This window comes from Nuphar pumila, chromosome 2, assembly GCF_984573655.1.
Source record: "Nuphar pumila chromosome 2, dmNupPumi1.hap1.1, whole genome shotgun sequence".
Classification (NCBI taxonomy): domain Eukaryota; kingdom Viridiplantae; phylum Streptophyta; class Magnoliopsida; order Nymphaeales; family Nymphaeaceae; genus Nuphar; species Nuphar pumila.
In genome coordinates, this window is record NC_143250.1 from 147,749,991 (window position 1) to 147,763,830 (window position 13,840).

The 13,840-nt window shown below is 39.9% G+C and overlaps 1 protein-coding gene and 1 pseudogene across 3 annotated transcripts; both read left to right on the forward strand.

The window, feature by feature from the left end:
• The first annotated feature begins 542 nt into the window (after positions 1 to 542).
• LOC149847581 (VQ motif-containing protein 31 pseudogene) lies at positions 543 to 2,953 on the forward strand (annotated as a pseudogene). 2 transcript variants are annotated; one of them, XR_016430629.1, is made up of 2 exons: positions 543 to 728; positions 2,233 to 2,953. The product of XR_016430629.1 is annotated as a VQ motif-containing protein 31 pseudogene, transcript variant X1 (transcript). The 2 variants fall into 2 exon arrangements; XR_016430630.1 differs by lacking the exon at positions 543 to 728 and adding an exon at positions 1,911 to 2,048.
• A 3,495-nt stretch (positions 2,954 to 6,448) lies between these two features.
• LOC149847582 (uncharacterized) lies at positions 6,449 to 10,599 on the forward strand. The gene is made up of 5 exons (XM_089998465.1): positions 6,449 to 6,747; positions 7,402 to 7,472; positions 9,529 to 9,634; positions 9,921 to 10,053; positions 10,297 to 10,599. The coding sequence occupies exons 1-5, from the start codon at positions 6,671 to 6,673 to the stop codon at positions 10,435 to 10,437; spliced, it is 528 nt and encodes a 175-aa protein (XP_089854591.1). The 5' UTR covers positions 6,449 to 6,670; the 3' UTR covers positions 10,438 to 10,599.
• The last annotated feature ends 3,241 nt before the right edge of the window (positions 10,600 to 13,840 follow it).

Below are 13,840 nucleotides of genomic sequence, written 5' to 3' on the forward strand. Positions count from 1 at the left end.
TGAACCCTCCCAAATAACTAATCACCGGGTTCGGGTTTCAGGATTGGGTTCGAGTTTTGTCGGATCATGAAAATGGAATCTCAGACCCAGACCTGCATAATTTCAAAAAAAAAATTAACTAAAAATACATAAAAAAAAATACTTAGGTCAGGTCAGGTACCTAACAAAAAATCATGACCCAAACCCAGCCTGCATTTTGCTTGGGCCAGGTTTCGGTCAACCCAAAAATTATTCGGGTCGGCATCTTTCATCCCCATACCCAGGAAGTCAGGTTCGGGTCGGATGGGGTACCCGCTACAAACCCGACCCTTTGACAGCCCTAACCACGACAGGTGGACGGTCCATACTCTATATCTCGAACTGGTCGTGATATTGAATAAGACCGGATCTGTTCTGTTCTCCTGCCCCGGTCCGAGCTGGCGCGTTGAATCCCGCGGGAGTATCCTTCTGGTTTCGGGCTGTACCTTGACCTCTAACGGAATTTCCCCCTCCTCCTACCCTTCTTGTATCCCCACCACAGTTTCTTTGCTCCTCTTAATTCCGGTCAGTTTCCGGCCTTTTTTCTGGCTTTTCCAAAACCTGCCATCTTTTAATTTCCACTCCTTTTTCCGGTTAATTAGCCGGAGGAGCAGTTGTTCGGCTCACCAAGTCTGCTTCATTCCCTTCTTTCTTTGCTATACCACCTTGCAAGAAATATCCAGAACTTCGGGAGATCGGGTTCTTCTCGTGTAAGTTGGAGATTTTTCCTCAGTTTCTACCCAAACACGGGTTTTCCAATATCTTCTTTTTTTACAAGTACGTGTCTGGATGTTGCACTTATCTCTTTTTCTTGGAGTTCATACCTTTTTTTACAAGTAAGTTGGGATATTGTGTATGCTCCATGGGGCAAAGAATCCCATCTTCTCACATTTTTTTTGATAAGTTGGTGCTTTGTTAAAACCTTTTGAACCCAACTTTTTTTTTCACAGAATATCTCATTGCGGCTGTGGATGTAGGCAATTCTTGCCCAACCATGTAAATGCTTGTTCTTCTTGTGATTGATTTTATTTCTCTTCTTCCTGTTTTTTTGTTTTTCCCCGTCTATTGATAGTGCGATCTATCAATAGGTTGTTGAATTGTTTCCTAACAAGCTGGAGTTTACGGTAGGCCTAATAGTCATGGATCAGTTCCTCCGGTGCTCGTTTGGAATTGAGTGAAACGGGACCAAGTTCACAGGCTAAAGCATTTTTGGTGGAAACTGTTAAGAGTTTGTGAACTTGGTCACGATTCACACAATGCCAAACACGGTTTCTAGTGGGAGGCAACCCAGCTTCGTCTGTACCAATTATATCCTGGTGTTCTTAGTGAAAAGAAGGATTCCTTAAAGTTCAGGGCCCATAGAACCTGGATCCGGATCTGGGCCTACATGCAACTGGTTCGTTTAGGGCTCTATGATCTTGTTCGCAATGGCACGATAAGAGTCCAATATCATGTTTTTGACGGTTGATGATTATTGTCCCTTGACTTTCACTGTTTCTGAAAATCCAGATGTTATTTTGGGATTTTTCAAAATCTTGCCTATTTCCAGAGAATCCCAAGAACGAGATTTTTCAAGTATGGTTTTAAAATAACAGGTTGATATGGTTCGATCTCAAAAGAGTATGAGGTTGGTTATTGAGATTGATTAACGTAGGGACCAAGTAATAACCTAATTTGGGAACTAAGTGATCACTTTCTGCAACCGCCAAAACGGACCTTGAAGTCACAGCGACTCTGTTAGGAACGTGTTTGGTCCTTTCTCAGTTTCTTGGAACATGACTTCTCAAGAAAAAGATTTCTTGAGGCATCCATGACCAACTTCGCTAACTCCACCTTTCTGCAAGTTACAAAAAGTCATGGGGTTCAAGAACGTAGTTCGTCTTTTGGTTCGATTCCTCTGTTATGATGCAAGTTGTTTCGATCAAATTTGACCTTATGAATGGATTCAGCAATGTTCATTCAATAAGAATCGACCTTCGTTGGTTGAAGCTGGGTGGACAGGGGGACCTCAAGGATTTTAACAATCTGAGGTTAGCCAATGTGCGGTCGTTGATGTGAGGGTTTTTTCTGGGATTATCCCCAAAAAAAAATTGATCTTAGGATAGTATTTTTTATGTAAAATATGATTTTTCAAAATCATAAAATTTTGCTCAGAGTACTTAAAATGCTCAGAGTACTTTGGTAATTCTCTTTATCGTTGACTGTCTTACTCAGGTGTGAGCGGTAGCCTACCGTCATCATTTACCGGCGGTTGTTTCGGGACGTTGTCGACTGGTTCCGGCCGGAATTCTGCCTCCACCCTACTTGTCCGCCTGAAACCCCCTCCCGGTAATCTCCAGCGTAGAATGGACCGTCCGGGGGGGCGGGCCAGCCAGACCGCTGCAGCAATGACGTTCGTACAGGCGGAGCCGGCGACCTTCCGCGACGTGGTGCGGCGCCTCACCGGCCCCTCCGACCAGAACAAGGCGGAGTCCGGCGAGGTCTCGACTAAGTCCGTCGGCGTGAAGAAGCCGGCGTTCAAGCTGCACGAGCGGCGCCAGAGGACGAAGCTCGAGATCAAGCCCGGGGTTCGCGTCAGCAAGGCGGCTCTCCTCAACCTGAACCTGCCGGCCAGCCCCCCTCAAGGCGGTTTTCCGTCGCCGCCGTTCGGGACGTCGTTCTCGACGCTGAAGATCGCCGATGGCGAGCGCGATGCCATCGGGTCCCCGTCTCTGTGCCCCGGCGAGGAGGAGGATAAGGCCATCGCGGAGCGGAGGTTTTACCTCCACCCCTCGCCCCGATCCAGACCCGATTTCGTCGAACCCCAGTTGCTCACGCTCTTCCCGCTCACTTCCCCCAAGGCAAAGGAATCGTGATCCGGAACGGATAATCCGATCCTATCCATAAACTCCCCGATCAGGCTGCTGTACTAAAAAGAAAAAGAAAAAGATGCTTTATTTTGGATCCAAAATAATTGGATTTGGATTTTTATTTGAAGACTTATCTTCCGAAGTCCACAAGCATACCTAAATAGGATGAGATCTCTCTCACAAATATCAGCACATTTAAAAGTGGTAATATTTTTCTTGGAAATCTTTAATATTCATATGGCATGAAAAGCATGAGATGTACCAATATGTAAATTGTTATCATTAGGGCTGGTAAAACAGGCAGAAGTGTTCAAGCTTGGCTCATTTTTGTGGTGGACCCAAGCCTAGTTCGAGCTCATAATCAACCCGAGTTTGAGTTAGAGCTTGCTTGTTTATAGAAAAAATACATTGTTTTAGAGTTTAAACATGTAGAATTATAAAAAAAAATACATGTAAAATATATTTCTTACTACCTAACGAGCTTATACAAGTCAAGCCAAGCTGAGTACTTATTGTTAATATTCAGCTTGTCGAGCCTATTTTATGAGTTTGAAAGAGTTATTTGCACCAGCCAAGTCACAAGTGGTTCAGCTTGTTTCGCAGCCCTAGTTACCATTACTTCTCCGCCTCTTTAGGAAGGCCTGGTAAACTAGTTGAATGAACTAAACAAAGGGTGTTCAAGCCAGCTTATTTCTTGTGTTGAGTCTAGCCGAGCACAAGTCAGCTCATTATTGAATTAGCTCATTTACAAAAGCAATAATTATTTCAAACTTGTAAGCGATAGGATTTGAACGCTTAAATTATTGTTGGCAAGCCAAACACTTATTCTATGATATAAAAAATGTAAAAATTTATTAATAATTAATGAGACAATATGAGGTAGATTAGTAAGTTAAAATATTGGTTGTTTGTATTCTGTTTGCTGTGCCTATTTCATGAGTTGGAACAAGCTCTTTACAAGCCTAACATGATGAGCCAGCTATAAGCAGCTCATCTCGTTTCCCAGCTCTTAATTACTTCAGGTATAAAAAATTTTAAATATATGGGAATAGTAAAATTTGGCAAAAATATGAAATATTTTCATACAGAAAATTTTTCTCTCATTTGAAAGTGCATGGAAAGATTTGTTTTCCCATTTTTGTGCAGATATTTCACAATTCTCCCACTTGCGAAGCATGCCTTAAATCTAAGTTATTCATAATCATAGAGTTTGGTTTTCAATTAAGGAATGTTTGATTCAGCCCCATGAAAATCACTCTCATTTGTACGAGAGAGTGATTCTCAGGAGATTGAAAACCTACCCAATAGAAAACCTCCTAAACCTATCCAATAAGAAACTACATTTATCAGAGTTTTGGTGTTTTTTCGAAATTCTGACATTACAGATGTGATCTATGCACTAGTTTTTATGGGAATCGGTTCTTGGAACATTTGGTTCCAATGGGTGGATATGCTTTTATAAGGTTTCAAAAATCAACGGCCTACAATTTTATCAAATTTTTAGGCTCCAAATACCATTTTTTTCATCCAAAATGCATGATTCAAGTATTGATTTATAGTAAATCAACCCAATATCCCTGTAAGGTTAGAATTTCAAAAAAACACCAAAAATCTGATAAATGTTTCTTATTAGGTATTTTTGAAGGTTTTCTACTGGGTAGGTTTTCATTTCCCGTGATTCTTGTATTAACCATTTTCTCATGACCAACCAAACATGAGAAAATGAAGCCCATGATTTTCAATCAAATGTGAATCCAAATCACCCCTATCCCATGAGAATTAGAATCCCACTGGGTTCTAATCACATGACTGGAATGTTTAACTAGAATACGTAATGCCACTAACTTATCACGAATTTATAGAAACTGCTCTACATTTTTTTGTTTACGTTCCAATACCCTCTTTTTCTAATGTAATTCAAACCACTGCATAAAATTATCTTTTTTTACTTTTCACAATGGAATAACCCGTATTTTGTTAAGGAAACAAATGTTCATGATATTTTAGATATTGTAAGTAGGGTGTCAATGGGTCGGGTTTACCCAGGCCCGACCCAAACCAAACCCTATAGGGTCCGAGTAGGGTGATAAATAATACGACTCGATTAAGACCCAGGTCCAGACCCAATGGTCTGATTAATACATAGACCCAGGTGTAATTTGTGAAATTTTATACCAGATAATACCCACATTTTTTCAATGTAAAAATGATAAAAGAATATGGTTTTACCGGTCTGGTTCATGTAGTTCTTATGGAGTATGGTTTTTCTTATAGTGGGCCCGATTAGATTTAGATACAGACCCGATACCATACCCGAAAACTGGGTCCAAGTCTGGTTCCACCTGGGTCTGAACCAAACCGGACCCGTTGACACCCCTAATTGTAAGTGATGATCAATCTGTTTAAGGACCATGTGTCTCTATAGGAAAGATAAACAGTTAAATGTGATACTGAAAAAAAATGAGCGGGTATTGTAAATTAGTGACAAGATTGACAGTTTTTCGTGTTTTACTAATCAGCCAACAACAATAGGATTGTAAAATCCCAGCTTATCTCAAATTTCTGGATAAGTAAGTGCATCTAAGCGCCCTTAGCCATGGTCTTTATATGAGTCTGGATTGGGACCCTTCCTGATGATCCGATTGGGTGCCCTAAGAAGGGGTGAGAATGGATCAGATTAGGTAAAATATCTGTTCTGATTCCAATACATTATCCTAGTATTTGGATCTTAAAATAAGATCCTAATGTAATTTCGGATCAGCTATGGACTTACATGATCAAAGTTTCAGCATTTTCAATTGGATAGAACTGGTTCGAACTGATTGCACTTGTTACATGCAAACGATCTTCTTTTTAAGCTTTTCCTATCGGATCCGGTATCGTCGTATCAAATTTGTATCTGGATTCGACTCTGCCATATTGGTTCTAACTCAAATCAAGTTCAGGGCAAGGATCTGCTTTATAATGTTTGTATTGGTGTTCGGATCTAGTATGATTCGTCCCATGCTGAGGGCTCAAAAGGTTGTTAATGGATCGGATATGGTTGGATGCTTGATCCAAGTCCAAATGGTATTTATGGATTTGAATCCTTTAAGTAAAATCCGACTGTGCATTCAGATCGGATTTGGATTTGCTCAGTCTGAAATTCAAATTGATTGGATACGGTTGGATATCCAATCCGAGTCCAAATGGTATTTCTGGATTTGAATCCTGTAAAATCCGAATGTGGGAATTCGGATCTGTTCAATCTGATTACTTTGGATTCAGATCACTATTTTATTTCGGATCTGATATTGATCCGAATCAAAATATGATCCGTTTGCATTTTTTTACATGTAAATAGCTTGTTTATTTTCTATTTTTCTGGATCCAGTATTATTATTTTTATTTGGGATTTGGATTCAACCTTTCCATATTGGATCTAATTTGGTTCCAGATTTGGGTACGGATCTACTGTTTGTATTTCAGTTTCGGATCTATCGGGATCCATTCCGAATCCGACCCGTTTGCACCCTCAAACGCCCCTCCCTCTCTCCTATAAATACCTTCGTTTAGTTTTAGGTGGATGATGATTGGGAAGAATAGCTTTCTGCTTTTGTTTATTTCACTTCATCCTCTCATTGACCTTGAAAGTTAATTCCTTTAATTTACCCTTTTTTTATATTCAAGGCATCAAAAAACCCTGTTTTTCTTCAACATCCATGACCCAACATCTAAAAAATCTTCAATATGGCAATCTGAATATTAATTGAAAAGAGGAAAAAAGGGGAAGAAGAAGAAGAAGGAGAAGGAGAAGGAGAAGAATGGCGTTCTTAAAGTCCGGTCCAATCCAATGGATCAATGTTAAGGTCGTTGATCCTTTCTTGCAGATTGTTCGAAGGTATAATTTTCGCTTTTTATTATTTTTCCTTTTTTTTGTCGGTTTAATTTGTTGGGTGCGTCTTAGTGTCGATTTTTATTAGGGTTTAGATCTTCCTTTGGATGTGTTTATTCTTCATGTATTGAGATTAATTCTGTCACAAATGCGATTTTTCTTGATTGAGTTCGTAGTGTAATATTGGGAACGTTTTGATCGAGTTTTTGGCTTTAGTGATCGCTCTTGGTGTTAGCTGCGGATGGTTAACGTGTTTCCTCTTTGCTTTTCTCTTTTCAATTTGAAAATGTGGCTGTGGCAGATGGAGGATGCATGTTTTTCATTTCTTTATGGTAACTAGGCTTCCATATGGCTGAATATTTTGTGAATTACTTTTTTCGGATGCTTTTTTCGATCGAGTTCATTATGTTATGGTTTTGATTTTATGGTTCATATATCATGTCATATTGGTATTCCTTTTGTGTTTTTCTAATTAAGAGATGGAGAAGTATATTGTTTGTATTTTGTACATGCGTGATTGAGTTTTTCATATGTATAAACTTTTTTTGTGCTATCATATTTGGAAATTTAAGTTGATATGTGTAAAATTCACAATGCTAGCTGCATATATATACTTTTTTTTTCATTTGTTTGTTTTTTTCCTTTTTTTTAATTTCATAGGAGCGCTGAACCTAAGCAACTCGCATTTTCTGCGGCTCTTGGAATCACATTGGGTGTATTCCCAATATGCGGTATGTCCATGCCTACATGTTTATGTGCGAGTTTGTTCATACTAATTGTTGGTACAATTTTTGCAATGCCTTTTACTTTCTCAAGCTTCTACTTTCTCACATGTGACCAAGGCAAACAAATGTAGAGAAATTTCACAAATTTAAAACACTCCAATTTACAGTGGAGAGAATAGCAAAGTTGTTGCAATGCCCTGTGATTCTTGGAATGCTCACCTTCCTGCGATTGCAAATCACAATCACAGCACTTTCTCAAGTTTAGTGAAGCCTGAGAAAGTGCAAGTTGTGATTGTGATTCTCCCTTGAATCCTGCAAAAGTTTGTCATAAGACTGACGTTGTGACCAACAATCACAGCTTTTGGATTCTCAGCTGTGATTGCTCATCCCACCTGTGATCAAAGCAAAGGTGCCCTAAGGATAATCAGCAACCAATGTCTGCAGGAAATGCCCCTTTAGTTTGGGCATAAGGTTCACAAATTCAAGGGGTTTTAAGTTTAAAACTTTTTATGTGGAAGGTGTGGGACATGCGTTGAATAAATGTTGCAAGAAACGTTGGAGAGGTGAGTTGATTGGTCATAAAAATAAGTGACAATGTTGACTATACAATCAAACAGGAAATAAGGAGATGCATCTCATGGTTGTTGGAGCAGTTAAACACCAGATTTGCTGTTTACACCATTGGAAGTGGAGACATGTTAACTTGTGATTGTTATTATTTGGATTCATGCACTAACAGGGAATGAATGGAATTACAAAGGGTTTTGTTGGTCAAACAATCTAAATTTGATCCAAACACTTATTCCAAGGCCATCCAAGCAAAAAAGCATGTCACTGCCAGTTTCTATTCATGGCAAGGCTAGATACTAGCACAAGGAGTGGCACTCTTTAACAGTTTAAAGTGGTGCAAACTCCATTTGTTTGCAGCATTATTGTGTCCGAAAGCCATTTGAGTGTATTAGTTGTAATATACGCTCATATGTAGAACATGAGCATAGATGTAGCCAATATGTTGAAAGTAAGACTGTTTGAGGGGCAGTGTCGGAGAGGAGAGGAGATGAGTGATGGGAGTTGAGAAAAAAATAGGTGATGAGACAGGAGTTGTCAACTACATCCTTGCGAGGATGTAGTTGAGATGAGGAGACGGGAGGTAATGTCCACTTTGGATCTCTACTCATCACCAATCACAAATAGGTGTTCATGAAATGTTTTTTTAATGATCTTCATTCTTTATTTTGAATGCATTTAAATTTTCTTTTAATTTATCATTGATTACATTACATTTCAAGTTTCAACTTGGATTTATTACTTGATGTTTCTGAGCGTAGTGATCTAGAATTGTTGTTCAAGAATCTGCACATAAGATAAATAATGAGTGTGGCCTAAATTGATGCTGCTGTAGTTCTTTCCCTTCTGATGGGGAACACCACCATGACCCTCTGTATTGGTTATTCAGCTGTGGGATGAATGCCCACTATATGATCATTCTTACTTTGTTTAATGATCTTGCCCTTTTCATTCTAGATGTTCTTCACTTTCTCTTTCAATAAGTGCCTTTTATGAGTGCCCACAAGGGCCACACACACTTGGCTAGGTGGGTCGCCTTAAGGCCTTGGGACAGTGAGTTTTGGGTGGGACATGTCTCACTCTAAGTTGCAGGAAAGAGGGGGTGACAATGAGAAAGCTTGGGAATGCCTTATAGCAGTAGTCTTCCGGCCATTCAAGCTGAAGAATATCAAGAATTCAATATGTGTCCTTTGCCGCAAGGCCAAAGCATCTGGCTTCCTGGTCAGTGAGGGGGGGGGGGGGGCGTCTGAGGGGTTTTAACTGCCTGGGGATTGGGCCATATGGTAGGGCATCATTCTCTCAGAAGCCCCACCAGCTGAACTGGGATTTCCCCTCATTAAATGTCAAAAAACAAAAAAAAATGTGGGTTCCATGAGTGGAGCATTGTGGCTTTCATGCGTATCTTTAGCTTTGTTTTCAGATGTTATTGTGTAGGGGTATGCGTAAATGGGGATTTTGTGGCTGTCACTGATCTGAGTTGTTCTGAAATAATCAGGTGTCACAGTATTTCTCTGTGGGATGGCCATTGCATTGCTTGGCAGTGTTTGCCATGCTCCTACGTTGATGCTTGCTAATTTTGTTGCCACCCCAATAGAATTAAGGTACCTTATTGATGCAGCTTTTATACTTATTTCTGCTCTTCATCAAGTTACTAGGGTGCAAGGTTGTGAAAAGATTGCCAATCATAGTTGCTGGGAATCCTTGTTTTTTTTTTTTGTTTTGTGTTACTGAATCCTTCATTGTTAACCTCCAATCTAGTGAGATTCAAGTGACAAGTTTTGGCTCATTTTGTGAGTCTGTGACCTTTAGAGATAGTATCCCAGCTCCTGTTAGTATTCTGTTGATGCTTTTCTCATTTCTTTTTCTTTTCCTCCTTTTTCCACCCAGTCTGGTGGTTCCCTTCTTGCGCTTTGGTGAAGTTGTTACTGGTGGTCCCCATTTCCCTCTAACCACTGATGCACTACACAAGGTTATCACTGGTGAAGCTTCGCGTGATGTTCTTATCAGCATCTTCCATGCGGTAATGCAATTTTTTTACTTAGATTTTGACCTGGAAACTTGGTGTGTCTAATATATGCAACTAGACTCCTACTTGAAGACTTTCCCCAGTCACAGTAGGCTTGGTTCTTCAAGTCTTCGTTGTCCCTGAGATGGACTTGAACTAGGGATCAACTCCCATTCTCAGACTTTTCTTATTCTTTTATCTTCTCTTCACAAGTTTCTATCAAATAACACTTGAATTCCAAGTTCATGTTTTTTGCAGTTACTTGTCTGGTTTATTGCAGCTCCTGTTATCCTGGCTGCACTATATGTACTTTTCTTCCCGTGCTTCAAGCTCCTTGTTCAGAAATCTAGGACTCCTCTTTCAGGTCCAAAGGCACCACTTATATCTCTCTCTCTCTGAAATCTATGTCAAAGTAAGAAATCTCTATCATATTGTTCTGCTTAAGGTATGTTTATTATATTACCTTCTTGGGGCAGTTCCTTTTTGTACAAGATCCATGTTGTACCATGACTAATAAAGTTCCATTGATGAAAGTATTGAAGCTTTCACGTTGCTCATAAAAAAAAATAGAAGCTTTCACTTTGCCTTGTCTTTTATTTTGTGAGCGTATATCTGCACACCACTGAGAGAGAAAGAGAGAAAGAGCCGAAAGAAATACAACATTACCACTCATGAAGATCAACAAAATGTTGAACCCATGAACTGGACAAGAGCAAAAGCCAAAACAAATAAAAGAAAGCAGAAGAGAAAAAGAACATCAGACAGTCAAAACGGGCTCACGCAGGAGCCGTTGGCCCAAAGGACGGCAAAAGAGGGAGAGTGTCAACAGGAGGCAGCGATAGATCACTAAGATGCATACGCAGGATCGCATAAACATTCACCAAGATTTTATGCACCAGATTATGAATGTTAACTGAAATTTGACGAAAATGAGCATCATTGTGTGCCATCCAAACAAACCACCAAGAGGTAAGCAATCACGTCTGCCAAATCAACCTCCACCTTGTGCTACGCCTAATACAAACCGGGCCCAAGATAAGATTGAGTGCAAATGACTCCTCCTTAACCAACACTTCTGGATGCCTCCAGGTCTTGTTAAAGAGTCCCACAAATATTGGGCAAGACCAGAACAAGTGAAACTTAGATTCTTTCGCAGGTTGACAAATCCCACACCAACTTGGTAGCTGAAGGCTCCACTTCTTTAAATTATTGTGGGTCTGAATCCTATCGTGCAAAATTAATCAAGCCAGGACCCAAGAACGGGGAGAAGGGCCCTTAGCCCAAAGCACACTCTCGGGCAACCAATAGAGAGAGAGAGAGAGAGAGAGAGCATTTGTAAGATTTAGGTTTCATGGGAAAGAAATTTCCTTTCTCGTGGATAAATTTTTCAACCTATGGCTCTTCTCAACCTTGAATGGGCAAAGTGTTTTGTGCCCCTTGTGATTTTCACCCCTCGTCTTTGGGAAGAATCCATGCTTTTCTATTAATCCCTATGAAGCACCTGCGCGAAAACTTTTTCAAATGCTGGAAAATATTTGATTTCCTTTGCCTTTTTGTTCACTATGGAAATAAGAATTATTCTTGGGTGTGTGTAAAATGGATGAATTCATGGTCTTCATTTATCACCTTTTCTCGACCATGCTTATGCCAGACATTTTGTTCACTATGTGTCAAAATGTCAATTCTACAAGACTGTTATCCTCTTTGGACAAAATGCATGTGCAATGTAAAGTTTACAAGTTTTCTCAAGTTCTCTTTTTGTTGGAAAATGCCTGTGTGGTTGCACTTTGCTTCAAGAACATGCCCTGCCTTTCATTTCTGGGTCATATTCCTGCATGAAATATGCCAGGGGAGTTAGATTCAGTCAGATCCGGAACAGCCAAAAATTGCAAAACTGCCATCTTGGATCCGACCCATTTGCATCTGGATATATCAGTGAATATTGTACTATTGCCATAATTCAAGACAAGTAGCTTGCAGCTTACCAATGTAAAGGTAGGACAGGCATTGGGGTTGTCCCTTTCAAACTGGTTCATTCGAGGCAATGGGCTTGCTCATTCTAATGCTCATTTGGGGCTTGGGCTTGTTGCAAATTGCAATCTATGGAGTTCATGTGTCTTGTTGATTTTGCCTATACTAGCGGATGTGCAGCTCAATTGGTGGTCGTCCTTAGCTCGGACTGAACCGGACTTAGACTCAGCCCATCCCCATTTATGGGCTGGGCCATAGCTAACCATAAATAGCTCATGCACGTGACACAACACAAAGCAATCAGTCGACATGGGCACATGCAGTCACACTTCCTAGTCTCTTAAGCTCATCTATCCAAGTTCACATGGATAAGCACTAGTTGCGCTCGCATGAAGCATCTCTGCATATGTCACCTTGGCATTCAAGTTTGCTTTGATAAACACTAGGGGTGTCAACGTGTAGAGTTTGGTTTGAACCCAGGTGGAACCAGGCCTAAACCTGATTTGAGATGATGGTATCGGATCCGGACTTGAGTCTTATTTGAGATGATGGTATTGGTTCCGGACCTGAGTCTGATTGGATCTTTTTCTTTTTTTTAAAGCCCAGCTGGGGTTAGGCAGACCCCTAACAGAACAACAGCCACCCCATGTGGTAGAGGGATTAAATCCTGGGCCTTCAGCTTGACATCGGATCTATCATAAGAGAAACCATACCCGGACCATACCTAATAAAATGATATATTTTTTATCATTTACATTAAAAAATTATGGATCTCAATTGAAACTTGGGTCAGGCCCAGGTATGGTATGAAATTTCACAAACTATACATGGATCCTATAAGGATTACATGAACCAGACCCAGACCATACTCGGTAAAATAATATTTTGTATCATTTATACATTGAAAATTTCTGGATCTTAATTGGAACTCAGGTCAAGCCTAAGTCTGGCATGAAATTTCTCAAACCATACCGGGCTTCATATATTAATCAGACCTTCAGGTTAGACGATTTTAATTGGGCCTTCTTATTTATCACCAAACCCTGATCCCCCACAGGGTTTAGTACGGACCCAACCCATCTAACACGCACTAGTTTGGGAAGGCAAACATGAGAGAGAGAAATTTGGTCAGGTCTTCCTTTGGTGCCATCAATGCTTTACACTACTTTTTATGTACTTAAATAATTGAATGCAATGAAGCCAATTATCTGTATGCTAAAGGTCAAAATGGTATAATTTGTTGCCAACCGTACTAGAACAGACTTCTTGACCAAGGTGACTATAAGCAGTAAGATTGATTTCAGTATGCCAGCCTTGTGCAGCTCTACCTTTTGTTGGCACTGAAGTCACCCAAACTCTTTCTAGCACAGCATAAAACGAATCAGATTCTACTCATATCGGTAACAGAGCATATTTAGTTATCCATACTTCCAGAGCCTCTTCAACCACAGTAAGTTCATATAACAGCAAACAATTCAAAAATCCATCTTGGGATTTACATCGCTCCTGATAATCAATTATAACAAGATTACGATCATTATGTTCTATGTGGTGGATTATGTTCGAGTAAGCAAGTTAGGCAGTACTCACTAGAGGGACGATAAAATTATTGGCATTTTCCTAGGAGCCGTGTAAATATTTTTTATTGTTTTATATGAAAAAATTATACATGTTGATTTTGATAAAAAAAATTTATTGTCAATAGTTACCAGAAGCTTCTTGCTACGTGGAGAAGCTCACTTTGAAAGCAGAAAATCCCTTGCTTCCCTAAAAATAGGAGAAGCTTGGGGAAACAGGCTTACAAAATATGGGAAACTCAAATTCCTTTAGT